At 32.5% G+C, this 20,134-nt stretch overlaps 2 protein-coding genes across 2 annotated transcripts; one reads left to right on the top strand and one right to left on the bottom strand.

Moving 5' to 3' along the window:
• On the bottom strand, window positions 1-2,043 carry LOC144849514 (cilia- and flagella-associated protein 20). The gene is made up of 4 exons (XM_078706443.1): window positions 1,867-2,043; window positions 1,323-1,402; window positions 681-915; window positions 1-385 (listed from the first exon to the last, which is right to left on the bottom strand). Exons 1-4 carry the CDS (start codon window positions 1,948-1,950, stop codon window positions 203-205), a joined length of 582 nt encoding a protein of 193 aa, XP_078562569.1. The 5' UTR covers window positions 1,951-2,043; the 3' UTR covers window positions 1-202.
• A 1,399-nt stretch (window positions 2,044-3,442) lies between these two features.
• On the top strand, window positions 3,443-19,921 carry LOC144850940 (uncharacterized). Its single transcript, XM_078708458.1, has 7 exons — window positions 3,443-4,349; window positions 6,348-6,489; window positions 10,023-10,226; window positions 11,938-12,060; window positions 12,838-13,057; window positions 13,721-13,886; window positions 14,770-19,921. The coding sequence occupies exons 1-7, from the start codon at window positions 3,749-3,751 to the stop codon at window positions 15,621-15,623; spliced, it is 2,310 nt and encodes a 769-aa protein (XP_078564584.1). The 5' UTR covers window positions 3,443-3,748; the 3' UTR covers window positions 15,624-19,921.
• The last annotated feature ends 213 nt before the right edge of the window (window positions 19,922-20,134 follow it).

The raw sequence follows: 20,134 nt of genomic DNA, 5'->3' as shown, positions 1-20,134 counted from the left end.
AAACTTATCAATGATCAAAAATACATCATCATTATTAATATCTCAACTTTAATGCAACAAATTTAAATTTGATATTAATGTTTAACAATATTACAAGAACAATTGAACATTTTCAGAGATGATAAAATCGGTAAAAAGTATTTAAAAATGTTTTGTTTTAGAACTTTCGATAAGTTTTCTTTTTGCCGGTTCTTTTGCGAGTTTATGGCTTCGTTTTGTTTTGTACCGGTAAATACAATTTAAATTCCGCAGGTAATTCGTCTTCTGAGTAGAGTCGATCGGAGAAGTAGACGCGTCGGATTCGGCAGTTGGCGTGAATTTGAACTCTGAGCGTTTCAATGTAGTTTGTTCCGTAAGCACGTCTCGTGAAATCTGACAAGTTGAACTGAAAGTAAAGAAAGTAATTTAATTAAAACAAAAGGATCATTGTTATTGGCTCTCAATTATTATAATTTACCAACAGGAACTTATCGTTTAAAACAATCATTATGGTAAATGTGTCTCAAGTTTGTTACCATGGTGAATTCTAAACAAAACAAAGATTTAGTTTTATTTATCTTGGTGTTAATTTTGTAACTAATGTTTGGGGTGCCCTGCCTCTAATCGCTTGGCACTTGACTCAACATTTATTTTTTTTATTTCAATTTTATTCTACTAATTAAATTAATTATAATACTAACTTGAATCTGATTCCATCCGTCATCTAACCTCATGGGCATTGTGCAGATGAATGGTTTTACTCGCGTCGTACTTTGATAGTTACTCGCTCTAAAACGTCGTTTTACATTCTTATCGTCGAGAACTTGAACTTCGAAGGTAAAGTATTTCTTCAAATTTTTAATAATCATTACAAGAAACGGTAGTTTAATTCCAAGTGTTTTCTTAGTTTCTGCCGGACAGGTAATATATGTTGTACTGAAAACGATAAATGACAAAAATTAATCAAAATAATGTGTAAAAAAATTTAAAATATTAATCTATAAAAGCTCTGTCTACACTATCAAACTTTATGTGACAATAAAATGTGATGTGTCCATATATGAACACGATGATGTGATATCACTACCATATTTATAAGGCACATCACACACATCACACTTTTTTGTCCCATAAAGTTTGATAGTGTAGACAGAGCTTAAAGTCAAATCGAAGTACTGTAAAAAAAATCAAATTAATCCATTGTTCTTCTTCATTTAAATTAACAATACAAAGTGCAAAATAACATTTTTAATTAATATATTAATTAGTAAATGAAATTTAATTTTTGAAATTTAAAATGATATTTAAACAATTATTTTTTAAAGAATTGGAAATCAAATTACCTGACATTTGTACCAACAATTTCTAATACTAATGATTGAATATCGTTGTCTGTTATTCTTTTGATATGACCGTTCCGCACCTACGCAAGACAAAAGTAATGAAAATATTTAACAAAATAAACAGAGTTAATCATTTTTAAATTGAGTCAATCAGTAATCAATATATGGTCTAGATGGGCGTGCCTAAAAATCTAATACTGTGCATGTGATTGCACTGATAACATAAATTAAAAATAAACAAATAAAAAATAGGCCTAGGCCTAGCCTAGGCTAGGACTAGCCTAGGCTACTGTTAAAAAACGCAAACAGAATATTGAAACAAAGGATATCCGAAACAAAATACAAAGGTATAAATGCAATAATACAACAAAGTAATAATCAGTAATTAATTTACAAGAAAAAGTATAGGCCTAGGCTGAGTATTTCATATTGCAAACTAATCGACGGACCCGGCCCATGTGTGTTGTGTTGACAACGCGGCCTCTAGTTAACCACACCACTCATTCATCTCCACCCGGCCTAGCAAAAAACAAATAAAACTCACCTTTTTATCCCATATCTGCAATGGTTTACTACCTATACTATATAATATGGATAAAAATCCACTTTGAAAAGTATTTTTGAACATGTTTTACTCGAATAAAAGGTAATATAGATACAAAGTAAGCTGATTTTACAGCGCTCACAATAAACACAACCTCACTCCGTGAATATCTGTTGCCAAGTGGCCTGCCTTTTGTTTTGCTGCCTGCCTTCTTTTCGGCGGTAACCTAGTGACCACATGACAACATTAGATTGTGTTACGCACACTGTGTGTGTACGGTAGAGTACTCATAGTCCAGTCATAGAACTTATTAGTTAAGCGAGCTGTATTAATTGAAAATTAAAGACACTGACGACTACAGTGCCATTGTCTTAATTTAGCTCTGAAAGAATCATTGTGAAAAACAAACATTTAATTTATGAAACACAATTAATTTGTACAATTTAATATTGTTTGTTGCAGTATACATTATATAGGCTTATTTAAAATGTATTTGTAATGTAGTAGGCCTATAATTGTAGCAGTACTAAATGTTGTGATATAGTGACACATTAAGATATTTTAAATTAGATATACAATAATGTATTTGTGTACAAATTGTGAGTCATCATCAAGTATTAAGTTCAATGTGTACATCGTCTGCTAGTTGCCTAGGATACCGGTAACAAATTATGCAAATTACAGGTGTCATCGACCGAGTTCCTCTTTTTATCAAGGACCTACCATTTAATATCATTCATATAATTATATTGCCTTAAATATTGGAAAACTAGTAAATACTATGAAATTGTAAGAGGATGCGTTCGTGCGTATTTCTACGCGTATGTTACGCGGATAACCGATAATCTAGTCGATCCTAAACGCTTAACAAATCTTTACAAAAACCTTATTTTTATTGATTGATCGATTTATGTTTTATATTTTTTTATTATATATAACGATGCCGATAATCCATTTAAAGGAGTAGAACATTTGTTCAACATCTCTCACCATATACTCCATAAAATGCCATATCACATGTGTAACTGATTTAGTACATTCAATTCAAAGTATAATAGATAAGATATAAATTTAAAAAAACCAAAAAGGAATGACAGATTTGAATAAAGAATTATTATATTGAGTTAAAAGTAAAAAAAGAAAGATTGTTTTTGTTTTATATTTTGTGTAGAAATGTTATCTTTAAACTTTAAATACACATTATCAAAATTCTCGTTACCACGCAAAATCAAACGTGCTACTAGTTAGTAACGTACTCGTACTAGGGCCTTTAGTCAAGTGTTTAGTAAACGTTTAGTTGTAACTCTACAGTATATTTAGTTTACAATAGTTTGCAGTAAAATACAATTCATTTAATGTGTGTTCCATTGAAAATGCTTTACTTTATTTTTAGCAATGCGGAATGAATGAAATTAATGTTTTTATATCAATACAACAACAGAGTATGTACTTAAAATGTAATAAATTATATACATTTCTGTCATGACTTCTTACACGTTTTCCTAATGGTCTATGTTGATTTATGACGATGTATTTAACCAATCAGCATCAGCCTGTTATAGCGACAAGACTTTTATTGCGCATGTGCATGATAATATTGCGACCCCTCGGATCGGCTCGTCATCTCGGTTGGTTCTCTAGGCCCGGCTGCTGTGGCTGGCTCACCTACTCTTCTTTCAGAGCGACGACTAGGGGAGCTCTCCTCTCTCCTGTGCCTGTAGTGTTATCGTTAGACTTGGGTAGTCATTCATGTAAATATAACTGGATCAAAATGCTACTGACGAAAATATGATATCCAGCAATTTATTAGTGTATTTCAGGAACTTTTCCGGCGTATGGTAAACATGATTTATTCTATTTTAAAAGCTTTACGAGAGGTTTTATGATGACCCATCAGAAGGGGTCTAGCCTAGCGCCTGACAGCAAAATGACCGGTCTGTATGACATCAAGGAGACGCTAGGCAGGGGTCATTTTGCTGTTGTTAAGTTAGCCCGTCATGTGTTTACTGATGAAAAGGTAGCTGTCAAAGTTATTGATAAAACTAAATTAGATGAGATATCAAAGGCACATCTTCTACAGGAAGTAACATGCATGAAACTTGTACAACATCCAAATGTGGTGCGGTTATATGAAGTTATTGACACCCAAACAAAACTGTATTTGATCCTTGAACTTGGTGATGGTGGAGATATGTATGATTACATAATGCAGCATGAAAATGGGCTGGGAGAAGACTTTGCGAGAATATATTTTATACAGATTGTTCAGGCCGTCTCGTACTGTCATAAACTTCATGTTGTACACAGAGATTTGAAACCAGAAAATGTTATATTCTTTAAAGATCAGGGAGTCGTAAAATTAACTGATTTTGGTTTTAGTAATTGCTACAATCCAGGACAAAAACTTGAAACAAGTTGCGGAAGTTTAGCGTATTCAGCACCGGAAATTTTACTAGGAGATTCATACGATGCCCCAGCTGTTGGTTAGTATATTTATTTTGTACATGCAGAAACATTAACTGATTTACGTCACACGTTAAACAAACATCCTCATGACCATTGCTATCATATCCAAAGATAATTTTTTTCACTTGATATCCAAATTTATCTTTTTCGCATAAATTTTATTTGATATTTCTCATTTGATAATGGGAATTCATATTTTTTAATTGTTTTGTTTTTTCCTGTTAATTTCTCTTCAACAATTTGTCCTATCATGTTTATGTAATTCATTGTTCTTTTATATTCTCAGTTATTTATAACGTTTGTTCATACGTCATAATCTTTTCCTAAAATTTTAAATTTATTTATAAATATGTAAAGTAGATATAATCTTCTTTCATAAATTGGTTACAATATTTACAAATAAATTGAAAAAAAACATTTTTTTTTATTACAAATAGTATAGTTCAGTACAATACAATAATAAAGTACTGTATGTATGAGTTTGAATAAAGTTTTATTATAAATTTACTAACTACTAGTACTACAGTATGTTCAAAGTTTATTCATGTCATTAACATGAACCATCAAAATCAACATAAACGTTCTAGTTGAACATGTACCATCATCATCATTCATGAATATTTATAACAACATTACAGTTTCATCGTTGACTTACTAATGTACTGTATGCATGAATACAGTATCAAATCAGGCCTGTAGTAGTAAATATATTTATGATTATTATGGTCTACTACTACTATATGATTGTATGGTGATTGAACACTGTACAGTAGGTCTAAATAGGTAATGCGTTGAAACTTCTCCATGCAGCATTTACCGGTATTCAAATCCACATTTTCCGTTTATGGTGGTTTGTTTACTACGTACTGACTTTTGCATGAGCAGGGGTGTGGATACTGCGAAAGGGAAGAGTGAGTCCGATTTATGTCATGGAATATGTACCCTTGGCTGGCGCTAGATACTAACTGTAGTAAAGATTTAAGCAACCTTAAGCTCTGTCCACACTATCAAACTTTATGTGACAAAAGTGTGCCCATATATCACATTTTTTTTTGTCAAACTAGTTTTGATTGTGTAGACAGAGCTTTATAACGCGTAGACCAAATTTATTTCTGTATCTCATTTCTTCTAATTTATCACTTTCAGACCCAGAACATTAATTTTTTTTAACAACTTTCCCTTTACAACATATGTCATCAACATACTGACTTTACTGGTAGTAATTTAGATATCACTTTAAATTGTTATTAGCGGATTGCTTTAATTGTATCGTCCTGTATAAATGGAATAATCTATGTATTATTGTGGATGAAACTATCTATCTAGACTACTTGCCTGATGTTTATAATTGTTAGTATAAATTGATACATTCATCATAATTACTGTACATAATCTTTAAATATGTTTTTTCTAGAGTTATTTATAGTATCGTTAAAAAAATAAAACCTTTAAAAGATATCTCAGGTCATTATACTATGAAGGAAAGACATGATTACCACGGTCTCAATTTGGGTAACACTTCAAACCACTACCCATTTCCTTCTCTAGGTCAACCTTAGGTCAACGGGAAAGCCTGCAAATATTGATTAGAGGTTTACGAAACTAACTACAGTATAGAGTCAACTCTCCAAATACCTGGACTCTTTGAAAACCAGACTCTCCTAAAACCAGACTTTTCTTGAGGTCCCAAATTCATTTTTACCATTAAAAACACATTCTGAATACCAGACTTTCCAGAAAACCAGACATACAGAACCTGTATTAGGCCAGGGCAAAGGTGTTTGGTATTAAGACAGTTGACACTATAGTATAACTGATACTACAGTATAATACTACAGTAATAAGATTATCATATGGTAACTGTAGGAACATTAATTTTATCGCTCCATGTTCCCACCAAAATTTAAGTTTGATTAGAAATTATTATTATTGCTAATCAAAATTTAAACAAAAAAATATTTGCTGCAGTACTGTACATGGCTTTATTAATTATATTTAATGTTTTTGCTTTGTAGATGTTTGGAGTCTTGGTGTGTTACTTTATATGCTTGTTTGTGGTGAACCTCCTTTCAATGAAACCAACGACAGTGAGACATTAACAATGATTATGGATTGTAAATATACATTCCCAAGTCATATTTCTGAATCCTGTAGAAGGTAAGGAGAATTATGAACCTTGACCTAAACATTTCTTAATGTCAAAGGTCAGTAAAGGTAGAGAAATCTGACCGAAAGTTTATTTGCCATGTCTATTTAGAATTGAAATAATAAAAACAAACAGTAAATTGAGAGGAAAATTCTTATGGCCAATAAGTTGGGTGTCAGTTGGTTTCTTTCGGTGGTTACAGTTTTTAAAAAGCGTTATTCATCCCAACGTTTTAAGCGGCATGGTAGGCCTACCATACCTACCATAATTTTGAGTGGAGTGCTTCTAAAAACTATAAAGCTTTGTATACGGCCATGATGCTTGAAAATATCACCCACAAAAAATAGATTAATAAGACTACGGAATTATAATAGTTTGTAAAACGACCAGGACGATCGTGTTAATAAATTAATGGAAATGGCCTTGATAACTTAATAATAATGTATTCACTCATACAGTAAATACAAATATAAATACAATGTGTGTAAGTATAATAAATATAATACAATATGTAATAAGTATAGTATAATACAAGTACTAAAACCAAAAAAGCAAAGCTAATTTAATACTAAAAAATTGGATGGAATTTCAGGTCTACAGTATCTACCTTAAGTTCTGTAAACTACTAGATGTCCATCTTCTATGCAGAGTGTGCCATGCCAATAAAAAATAATGTTCATATTCTCACAATTTTTTTAGTTGTTTACATTTATTTTCTATCGTTTCCACACAAATGAATTATTTTTTTAATATTTTGACCAAATGTTTTGTGTCTCTGTTCATAGTCTAGTATGAAGTATGTTACTTACTGTAAATGTGAACAAAATAAATTGACATTATATGTTGTTATTATATACAAGCAAGTTCTTAAGTTCAACTGTGCAATTGGTCGACACAAATTGCTTGTCTTTTTCAATGATAGATGATGTTTCAATTCTGCTTATTTTTCTGCCTTCCCTACATTTTGCAATTATGTTGTATAAAACGTAAATTGCTACACATCTATTACTGTAGTACTGGCCATTTTCAACCCACACACTCAGTTCATATTAAACAAAAAATGTCCAAATATACTGTACAGTTAATACAGTATCGAGACAGCTAAACCACATCACAGCTAATACACAATGTGGACTAAACAGTAAAAAAATGTTTTAATTGTTTATCTACCTGTTGCAATCGGATGCTACAATATTCATTCCACTCTCGACAATGAACATCAGGGGACAAAACATCGAGATGAGTGGAAAATTTAACTGAAACACAAAATTATCTATGAAAGAAATAATATCTAGGAACAGATCCAGGATTTTTTTAACGTAATATTTAACTATAATATTTATAGTTTCAAGTCAAAATAGATATAATAAAGTAGTTAAATTAATTTAATTTTATAGCTGTCAAAATAGAGGAGTATGCTATCCCCTTCTCATTTGGTATCTATGGTAACATGAGGTCAAAGGTTGTAGCAAAATGGAGTAAATAAAATGATACATTTCCCACTAACTATCACAATGCAATCTTCCTCTAGACTGAAATTGACCTTTTAAAATTAATTTTATACATTAATATTTTTCTATAGTAATAATTTAATATTTTATGGTGGAGTTGATGTTTATTATTCTCTATTTCTTTACTGCAACATATTTTTAATTGAATGCGTGGCTTCCATTACAAAGCACTAATCATCTTAGTATTAATATTGTCTATACAGAAGTCTATCTGGATTTTTAATAGATACATTCTATCACTGTTGGATAGTAGTAGGGAACAGAGTAAGCTTACTTACAGTACAGCAGCATTTAATAGATCATAAACTACTCGCTGTGACGTCTATGGCAACTGCCCTTTGAAATAGGCCTTTGTGTAATACTGTGTATGTCTGCAGATACAAAGGCCAATTTAATTACACTATTCATTATTGTATTCATTTCCTTGTAAAATATATTAGAAAATCCTAAGCAAATTACTAGGGAGTAAAAAACAATACTGTACAGTAGATCTCAATGGAGAATATAATATAATAATAATAATATCCTGGATTTGTATAGCGCCTAATGTTGTGAAACCTCTAAGCTGTGAACATTATTAATTACCCCAGTAAATATTTTGGATCAAACACGCATGGAAACATACTCCCATAATGCAGTTATTAATCGGCGCAAAGTTGTGTCTTGATCTAACCGGTTTCCCATTTATACGCCTGGGTGGAAAGAGGTAAACGTAAGAAAAGTATCTTGCCTAAGGATACAAGGAATGCGGCGAGAGTTGGATTCAAACCTCGATCTCACGATCAGTAGTCCAACGTCTAACACATTGCGCCACACGCCCTTACATCTGTAATTATTATTAAGTAAAAAGATCGAAATCAAAATGATAAAATAAAGCTCTGTCTACACTATCAAACTTTATGTGACAAAAAAAGTGATATACCCAAATATGGTACTGTGGTGATATGATACATCATCATGTCCATGGTACATCACATTTTGTTGTCACATAAAGTTTGATAGTGTAAACAGAGCTTTAAACAGCCAGAATAAAAGTGTCAAGCTTTCGGAAAACATTTGTATCTTCTATTTTTAGCGTTTACATTGTAAATGATTACAGTTTTAAAGATTTAAACCTTCTAATCTTGTATTATTCTAATGTGATTCTCAGAAATTCATTAATTATACAGAATCAGTGAATTACTGAGAAACTATATTTAAGGCAATTCTATGTGTTGATGCCTTTGGCAAATTCTACTATCAATGTATCATGTTTGAATTACATTTCTACAGTAGCTGGTATACTGTAGTAAGTTTTACAAAATTGACACATGGTGCAATGCCAAATGAGGTTTATTTCTTAATAATAATAGAAACCTTTTCTTAAATTGTGGGTGGGGGAATGATTATGAGTAATATTTGATACCGAGAGGTCAGGGTCAGGTTTTTTCCGGCCGAACTCTATATTTTAATTGTACTAATACAGCATACTACTAGCATTAAGCTGAACATTTTACAAATTACAGCAGTATCTAGGGACTGTGTAAAAATTATTAAAAAGTTACTGTGCAGTAACTACATTTTCCTTAAGCTCTGTCTACACTATCAAACTTTATGTGACAAAAAAATGTGATGTGCCATCACATTTTTTTGTCACATAAATGTTGATAGTGTAGACAGAGCTTTAAACTTTACCTGGTTTACTGTATGCAATTAATTAGCCAACCTTTGCATAGACTGCTTATTGCAATGACTGCCTCACTAACTTGTACAATAAAAATCATATGTTATTGTGCAGTAAAAATGTTTAGTTATAATGTTAGAATATTTTTGATAATGAAAGGGGTGCAATATCAGCATCCATGTTTTATATTGTTTCATATTTTAAAGAGAAACATTAAAACATCATTTTAATGTCAGTTATTATTATACATTAAGTGTTTTATTACAATTTATACAGTACAATTACATGTACAGTAGTATTGCATTCAAATAATTACATGTCAGTTCCGTATAGATAATAAATACAAATTTATGATTAATTTTTCTTTCAGTTTGATATCGAAATTACTAGTACGTGATCCGGAGAAACGCTTGGACTTAAAGACAATCGAGAATCACCCGTGGATCACGATGAACACCGTACCCATCGCGGTGGAACCACTTATCACTAAACAAGATATATCATTAGGATTGCACTCAAGTATTATAAACGCTATGATATGCGGTAAAGTCGCCGATAAATTGACGATTACAAGGTACGTTGCCCTCGTCATCGTTATCTTTTTCATAAGTACCAGTCACCTGGAAGTGTTCTTGTTGTAGTTTTTGTGTATTGATTTTCTGCAAAGTTATATTTGTCCATGTGTAGTTGATTGTGAAATAGTATTTTTCTGTCGAGCACCATTGTTGTTCTTTACAGTACACTGTACTCAAGAAATGATTTTCCTTGTCATTGTGGCTAATAGAATTCAATATCTATTTTGTGCCTAACTTACCTGGATCAACCAAAAATAGCCTATTCTTCTCAATCACAATTAATCCTAAAGTATCAATTGACCAATCACAGTTAATTCTAAAAGTATTAACCAATCATAATTAATCCTAAAAGTATTGACCAATCGCAATTAATCCTATAACGTATCAATTAACCAATAAAAATTAATCCTAAAAATATCAATTGACTAGTCATAATTAATCTTCAAAGTATTGACCAAATCATATTCGAATACCAACTGTATTTTCACTTCTTTAAATATTGTTTTCCAATTCCGTACAGAAATTGATTAAAATGACCTTTGAAAAAAAAAACCAATTTTGATTTATCTTGTTTTGATTTTGCTTCCTTTAAATGCCAACACAATTTCAGTAATTTCCTTTGGTAAATATTTAGAAAATACTACAAAACTGGAAACTAAAGAAATTCTGACTATTGTAGGTGCTAATACTGTACAGACCCAGGTGTGTAAGACAACCCACTACTCTTTTCAAATGGTGTACAAATATTTTGTATTGTTCAACTTTATGTACACAGGACCAACTGTTTTTAGTCCCATGCGAAGGACGAGGCAATTAGAGTAAGGCGTTGTGCTTATTAGGATACAATCAATTTGAAACAGATTCGAACCCATACCTCTCACATGCTATTGTGCCATACAGACTTAACACTGTAGAAAGAATATCAACATACAGTACTTACTGTGTTTGTACATTTTTACTAGTGTTAACATTTATTTTGAATAATAAAGTGTTTTGTGTTTATACATTGTTATTCTGTTTGCTACTTAGAATAGAACATTAAATACTGTATTCTCTTAATTCATGTTGTCTAACTGTACATTTATAATGTTAATATCTGTAGCAATTTCAAATAATTAACATTCTCTTTCTCGTAAATATATCAAAATGTAGCACTATGATGAATTATGGTATTATCATCATTAGCCAATCACATTACAGCGTTACTCACACTCTAAAATGTTATGTATTGTACTGGCAATTTGTATTTAAGATGTCTCTATATTATCAACAGGAGTACAGTAGTGATATATTGTTAATTAAATAAATGCAGTTAGATGCCTTAAGCTATATTATCATCCATCAAAAACTTATTTACTTGTTGTCCTCAAAAACATCACCCTTATTGTCAACAAAAATATCCATCTAATATGTTTTATATAAAAAGTGCAGCATCCAATAGCTTTGAATGACAGTGACATTCTGATATTCTGTTTTTCTACTGCAGTTACTGTAGTAACTGCAATTTGTTGACACATTTAACTGTTTATGCAATTATTAATAGCAAGCTTTTTTTTGGTAATCAATCACACTGTTGCAGTGACTCATAAATCTCTACATTGAAAAAAAATTAATTCAAATGTCATTGTCAGAAAAATGTGTAATTACTGCAGTAACTGCAGTGGGATTATTTTAGTTTGTTGTTATTATCTTTGTTTTTTTTTTACCTAGCGCTCTTGAAAGCGACTCATACAATCACATCACAGCTACTTACTTTCTGCTCGCTGAGCGCAAGATGAAAAAAAATGTATCAAAGAAAACAAGTCAACTTGATTCACCAGGTCAAAAATCTAGGTAACGTAAATCGACCATTTGAACTTACTACAAATAGACTAAGTTGTGTGTTTTATTTTCTGTTTAGTAAGAAATAGAATTACTGTATGTAGAACTCATTTACTTGTGTCCCTGTAATTGCGTCCTAGTGCGAACCATGCTTTAATTTAAAATAGTATGACTGTATGTAGACCTCATTTATACTTGTGTCTCTGTAATTGCGTCCTAGTGCGAACCATGCTTTAATTTAAAATAGAATTACTGCATGTAGACCTCATTTATACTTGTGTCCCTGTAATTGCGTCCTAGTGTGACCCATGCTTTAATTTAGAATAGTATGACTGTATGTAGACCTCATTTATACTTGTGTCCCTGTAATTGCGTCCTAGTGCGAACCATGCTTTAATTTAGAATAGTATGACTGTATGTAGACCTCATTTATACTTGTGTCTCTGTAATTGCGTCCTAGTGCGAACCACGCTTTAATTTACAATAGAATTACTGCATGTAGACCTCATTTACATTTGTGTCCATGTATTGCATCCTAGTGCAAACCCAAGCTTTAATTTAGACCACCTCGTGAGCTGTTCCAAATGATGGGCCAGCCTAAACCCAGTCAACTGTGGAGTAAAAGTATCGTTGGAATGGCAGTGTAAACATGCCAGATCAGACACACACAAGTTTATTTTGGACTGGCCCAGGTCCTAAACATACTGTTTAGTAACAAATTCCAGCAATATAATTATAGCTACTGTACATTAATTTCAATCTGAAAATACATTGCATTGAATTACGCAGATTGAATGGAGAGGATCGTGGGAAAGCAGTGAGCGAACCAAAAGCTATTGAACGTTCACCGAAACCTCCACTTGAACGGCAAAAAAGCACGGAAGCGTTTCCACACGAAGACACCACCCTCGGAAGCAGTCCACGTCGACATTTACCGGAACGAGAACATCTCTCTATTCAACCAAGACACAATTGGAGTATTGTTAAAGAAGGCATTGAAAGCCTTGAGGTAAATATATTATGAGTATTAGTATTAATAATATCCGCTGGTATAATCCCAGCTAACTTTGGGGGGTGGGACTATACCTGGAGAAACTCTGGTTTAGGAAAAAATGATCATGGTATGCTTTTCTTATAAAACCTTATCTAAACTGGCTAGAGAGAGCTAGGTCTACATCCAGACCAAAAGTCAGTACTAGGACTATACCCGGGGATATGCCTGTTTGTGGAATCAGACATAAAGTTGGTGGTGGGATTAGACCCGAAGTGGGATTATAGCCGAGGATATATGGTATTACTATTATTACTATTGTTTGAGAAGCGGGGCTATGATTTGTGTAATTGTTAAACCTGTTGTACACTTTTAATGAAGAATAAATCAAGTAAAGTTACCTGGTATCTCCCTGGCATTTAAGCAATATGCTTTCCTTAACATTATTATTATTATTCAGATTAGGCCCCGTGAAAATACCCCACGACCTTCTACGGACCCACAGAATCAGCAGTGCACAGCCTAGCCAGATCACCACACAGAGAGACGATCCCCTACTCTTTTTGAATAGTGTACTGTTCTTTTAACATGCACTGTATGTATAACGTACCAACGACTTTACTTCTCATCTGAAGGACGGGGCAATAAGAGTAAATATGTTTAAATATTTTTGTTTTTTAGGAAGAGGAAGAAGAACATCATCTTTTATTTGAAGACATGGATCTGTCGAACGTCGCTGGAGGATCCAAGACGGCAAATAGGAGACAGCAAAACACAAGTAATCGTGCAGCGTTTCAACAGCGACGAACAGCGCCCACTACTTTGAATCAAATCACCGAAGAAGAAGGTGAAGTGTCATTCTTTACTTTGTTTGAAATGTATTTTTCTATAGTTTTACAATAACCTTTCAGAAAATTATTTATGTTTATTTAATATTGTGATATCATTTCTAACCTCAATATTTCTTTGAAAATAATATTATTAATCACTATAAAGTCTTCAGTTTTCTGAAGTACCACCTGGTTTTTTGTCATAAATACAGCAAAATCAATAATAATTAAAAAAAAACAACAAATTATTGTCATTTATAAACCTTTGCTATTACTCACACAGCATACTGTGTCAAAGTTCAATTTAATTGCACCTGCCTTTTAAACATTGGCATGGCCTTTGCCTTCCAATCAATAACATTGTCTTTATGCTGTCATACAACTGTTTAGTTGTAATGCCATCAGCTCGCTCTGGGATTTGCATTTGAAGCTTTTTAGATAACAAAAGATGAAAAATGTTAGCTTATTGCCTAATGTTGTCATCTACTGTATAGTAGACATATGATAAAATATAATAATTAGACATATAGACAAGATGTGTATATAACTATAAGATCCATTAATAGCCGTTACAACAGAAGACTGTACTTTACAATAAAAAAACATTTTTCTTAGAATAAAAATATCTGTGGAATTATACATTTTGGAAACATGCCGAATGTTTTACAATTTTTTTATATTTTTTTTTGAATTATAATTTTTTGCTTTTTATATGATTTCTTAAGCTCTGTCTACACTATCAAACTAGTTTGACAAAGAAGGTGTGATGTGCCTAAATATGGTAGTGGTATGCCCAAATATATGGCAGTGATATGTCCATTATTATGAGTACATCATATTTTTTTATTGTCTCTAATGCGAGTAACATATTTCATTTAATTTCATTTTTATTTCTTGTAGGAGAGTCGGAAGAAGATGAATATGACGATTCAAAAAATGACAAGTATTCAAGTCCTGGGAACAATAACGGACGGCAGACAATCACGATGAAAAAAGCACCGCAGTTCAAACGAGGAAAATTGAAGAAACCTAATGCCAGTAGAGGGGGCTATAGTTCATCCGACGCGAGCGACGAAGATTCAGACACTAGGAGAAGGTCCGACAAGTTCGACCTTCCGTCTCGAGGCAAGCGCAGAGGTAGTAAAGACGGCCCACCAGGGGACGGTAATGGCGGTGGCAGCAACAACAGCAAGCAAGGACGCAACGGAACCGGCGGGAAGAACAACAACAACGGGAGTAACGCACGAGGCGGATATAAGAAGGATGGAAAAAGTAGTAACAACTCCAATAGCACGTCGGGAAGTTACGAACAAAAACGTAATAATGAATTGCGAGACAGTTTGAAACAAAGCAATCTCAGCGTGAACTCATCACATTCGTCAAGTTCGTATAGTATAAGTAAGTACGCGATAGATCCTAATAACACAACTCCTAGCGATTCTGACGATCAAGCCACAGAGTTGCATAAAGTCTGGTCTAAAAATAGCATGACCAAATCCGACAGTAATCTTTACATAATTCCTTCAGAGTTAGAGAAGAAAAATTCACTTACAGATTCTGAGATCGATAAGAGAGAAACAACGCTTTACATCGATAAATTGAACATAGACTTGAACAGCAACGGTAACCAGTGGAAGGCTGAGTTAAAGAAAAAGAGGAACAGAATACGTCATTTTGACGACATCGACGATGAAAGTCCCGTACCCAATAAAACATCGTCGCGAGTTGAAAGCAACTGTTGTCGTCTGTTTTAACATGATTGCGTTCGTTACCAACCAGAAAACGGAACAGCCTCGTATTTTAAAGTCGTCACCTCATCTCTGCATTCTTATTATGTCTCAGCCAAAACTGAACACAATCTGTAACGTTATCTTAGCATATGACCTTCGACCTGGACTGACATCAGTGGTAGTAATATAGCAACCTATTCGTTACATCTATTCTTCAAATTTATTTTTAAGTATTTTAAAAAGTATTCATAATAATTAATAACATGATTGTTCAATCTTCACTCATATTAAAAAGACACTTTCCTTTGAAACTAACACCCCTATTAAGGGGACAGTTTTGGTCCCCTTAATAGGGGTTCTACTAAAATCATTAATCTTTGTACATAAATTGTGTTCTACTCACATTTTGTTTAAAACAAAATTATGTTCCTTGTTGAGCCATCATACCTTTATGATTAAACAGTAGTGAATTTAAATATGTTGCTTTGTACTTAATAGTAAGTATGCTGTGTTTTTTTTTTTTTTTTTTTTTAATTTCACTATTGATACCTCAATTTTTTTTCAGTTTAAAAACTAAGCTGCCTTTTTATTTGATTAATTTATTTAACTGTATATAATTATTTTGTGAATAATTGCTTGGATAAACTAAACTATGTGCCGTTTTTTCTGGAAAACATCTCTGTTTACAAATTCTAAATACAACGTAGGAGGAGAGATACATACTATTTTTAAATTCTGTTAGACTATTCCATTCAAATTGAGGGGGTGGTTAAAATGGCATATATGTTGTTATTCAAGAAAGTATCTCACTATCATTGTTTTTTACAATACATTAATGTTTAATTTAATAATTTGTTAATGGTCAGTTTAAAGTATAATGCAACCACCTGTGAATTAAGATGATTTCATCTTTTTATTATACCTAGGGTGTCATTATTCATTATTTACCAGAAATGACTACCCAAGTTGACAGAAGTTAATTCACTTATAATAATTGATGTGTGAAATTAATTTTAACAATTTTATTTGATTTGTAAATAGATATATGTGTCTTGCGAATTGGGTGAGACGACAGATTTGCACGAATATTATATGTATGTATGTAGATGCTTAGTGCGAAAATTTATTGTAAATAGACAAATTAAATGCAATATGTATGAATACCTTGGCGGCTAATGTAACATCACTTATCCACCATTTTATATTGTTTTTATACATTGCATGCCCCACCCATCTTCCCCTCCCCACCCAAATCATACCCAAGTAAACTATAATAGGACATAGAGAAAATAACCTAACCACGCCTAAAGTTCTTCCTTAATTTTTCCAAAATAAAACTGTTAATATTAATTAGATAATTTAATATATTGAAATAGAAATATTAATTGTGCCACTGTTGACCTTATTGTAACCGGCTGGACATCTGCTGACCGGCTGGACATCCGCTGACCCAATTCCCTTCTGAAAACGGTCAACATTATTCTACTGCAGTCACTACATTTTATTACTTATGTAATTATCTATTTTTTAGCAAGCTTTTTTGTTTTGGTAATTACACACACTGTTTATTGCAGTGACTACTTCATAAATGTCTACATTGAAAAAAACTAATATCATAAGTTGATGCAGTGAAAAAATGTAGTTACTGCAGTAACTGCAGTAGATTAATTTTGATGTGATCCATTACAAAGCATCCCTATCAATAACTACTTGTTAGCTAGTCCCCTGCAGTAAGTCCTTATCTCAAGGTGTGTCATTTAGTACTGTCTTTCAATGTATAGTTGCAAGATTTAAATAGATTTTATATAAAGATGTTTGTGCTTGTATGTCCAATGTTTATATTCGTAACCTGTACCCTGTGTGTTTTAAAAAGACCTATACACTATAAAATCGTTTGAATTGTGATTTTCTCCGTCGTCATCACGCAATCCAAATCACTCCAATGCATGATGTTTGAATCATAATATAGTGTTCTCACATTCACTAAAATGGTGTTCTTCCACAAGTATGGTACAAGCCCGTAGCCAGGGGGTTTGTAGGGTTTAGCAGTGCCCTTTTTAAACTAGACACCATCAGCGAAAATGCAAGTAAATATGCCTAAAGCTCTGTCTACACTATCAAACTTTATGTGACAAAAAAATGTGATAGCCCATATATGGACATGATGATGTTATATCACTACCATATTTGGGCACATCACAAAACTAGTTTGATAGTGTAGACAGAGCTTAACTCATGAAAAATTGTTGGCTAATGTTACTTAGCCAGCTGGCAAATTATTGTCATCTGCTAGGCTAGGCCTAAATCTATTTTTTATTCAGTTACTTAACATTTTCATGCTCCTTTTTCCTGGAAAAAATAACAACCTGACTATGGGCTTGTGGTATGTGTGCCTGTGAATGTTGCATTGGTATTTTAATGTACACTCTGCAACAGTAGGAATTAGTACACAAATACTAGTTTTATTTTGTTTACTTCCTGTGATTTGTCGACATATATCAGTTGTAAGATACTGTAGTTGGATAAAGATAAATATATACCTTGGTGTGTTTACAAGGGGGTTCCACTATTGAGGGTAGCGCTATTGGGGGTGGGTAACGCTATGGTGTAGCGCTATTGGAGGGTTGCTATATGGGAGGTAGCGCTATTGGGGGTAGCGCTAGGAGGTACATCCCCTGTCGACAGCTTAAATTAAATTATGATCTATTTTTGACAGACTAATTAAATGTTAGCGCTCCCCTTTGGATCCACCCCCTGAGAGCTTGTACAATTAACTATAGCCTGACCTCCTATGTCATCAAAATGGGATAGGTTACATTACACTGGCAAAGCACTAAATGAAATGATATAATTCCTCTACTAACCCAGGATTAAGGAGAATCTAAAGTTATCTCTGGGATGGCATAAGTAAAACAGTTACAGTTCAGTTTCTTTGATCAATCTTTGTTGTTATTTTATTAAATGTGAGAAAATCTATAATAAATAATGTTTAGGTTTGCAGGTAACCTAGGTAACCTGTAGTATATCCTGTGTGTTATTATTATATTCTATTGGATTCATAAAATAGTATAGACCATTGCAACATAGTACATAATGCACGGGTATATTCAATTCTAATGTAAATGCATTTTAATAAATTACAAGTTGATATTGGTTGACGTTTGCAGTGCCTCTTCCAACGGTCGATTCAGGGTCTTATTTTCTCAGCTCTGTAAAATACTAATTTTTTGTGAACAACATGTTTAAACCAAGTTTAAGTTTGATTTAAAATGATATAATTTGATTGGCTAATTAATCCCATTGTCGGTGTGTGAGGTATCTACAGTAAAGCATTACCCCAGCATGATTGGTGTGTGAGGATGGTTGAACTATTCAATAATTATGATCTAAATGTTGTGATTATTTCATATAAATGTTGTACCGTAAATAAATAATCTACTGTATTGATAAATATTGATAAGTATTGATAAATATTGATAAGTATTGATAAATATTGATGAGTTTTGATAGATATTGATAAGTATTGATGAATATTAATAAGTATTGATAAATATTGATGAATATTGATAAGTATTGATGAATATTGATACGTATTGATATTGATAAATATTGATAAGTATTGATAAATATTGATAAGTATTGATAAATATTGATAAGTATTGATAAATATTGATAAGTATTGATATGAATTGGTGAATGAGTGCTTCGTCTAGGATGTTAATATATATATATATAGTATATGATCTAAGTTGTCTCTTACGTAAAATTTGGTTCCCACTAGGACGCAAAACAAGGACGTAAGCACAACACGAGTAATTTGACCAATCACAATGCGATGAATCATCCAAACTGATTGGTCAACTCACAGAGTTGCGTTTTGTCCAATTAGAAATGGAAACCATTCTTTACTTGCATACCATGCTTTACTTGCATAAGTACGTAAATGTGTTCATCATAAAACAAGGTCCCAATCAAAAAGGAAAGTTATATTGTGGATAGGAGGAGCTAATTTTAAAAAAATGCCCTGTTCTCATTTCTGGCTTTGATCAATGCTATATTCAAATAAGCAGATAATTTGAATATGCACCACAAAAATGACAATAGGTTTCATGATGATTGTGAGGAACTATGCGAGTATGGTGTATTGAAAAGATGTAGGACTAGGGTACCTTACAGTGTTTGCATCATAGGCCATTGTAACCACTGTACCAATGGTAAGCTTAGTGTAATTTTATTACTATGTACAATTCCCAGACATATGAAAAAAATGTTATTTAGTGTTTTAACAATGTACACATTAAAATAATTTTTATTGAATAGAATATTTTGTTTCTTGACTGTGTTCTGAAAGTTGTAGGACTAAAGTGAAAATCTATCCAGTAGGATGCTGGAATATCCGGATGGTGCTTAAATCCTGACAAATGACATTATTAACTAATTAACAGGGAATTTCCCCTTCCCTTGGACAAAGAAGTTCCCCCTCACAAAACAAATCTCTTTTTTCAATACAAGTTTGTTTTTGTATGAACGTATTT

Source organism: Antedon bifida, chromosome 8, assembly GCF_963402885.1.
Source record: "Antedon bifida chromosome 8, ecAntBifi1.1, whole genome shotgun sequence".
Classification (NCBI taxonomy): Eukaryota; Metazoa; Echinodermata; class Crinoidea; order Comatulida; family Antedonidae; genus Antedon; species Antedon bifida.
This window is presented reverse-complemented; position numbering and strand designations above follow the sequence as displayed.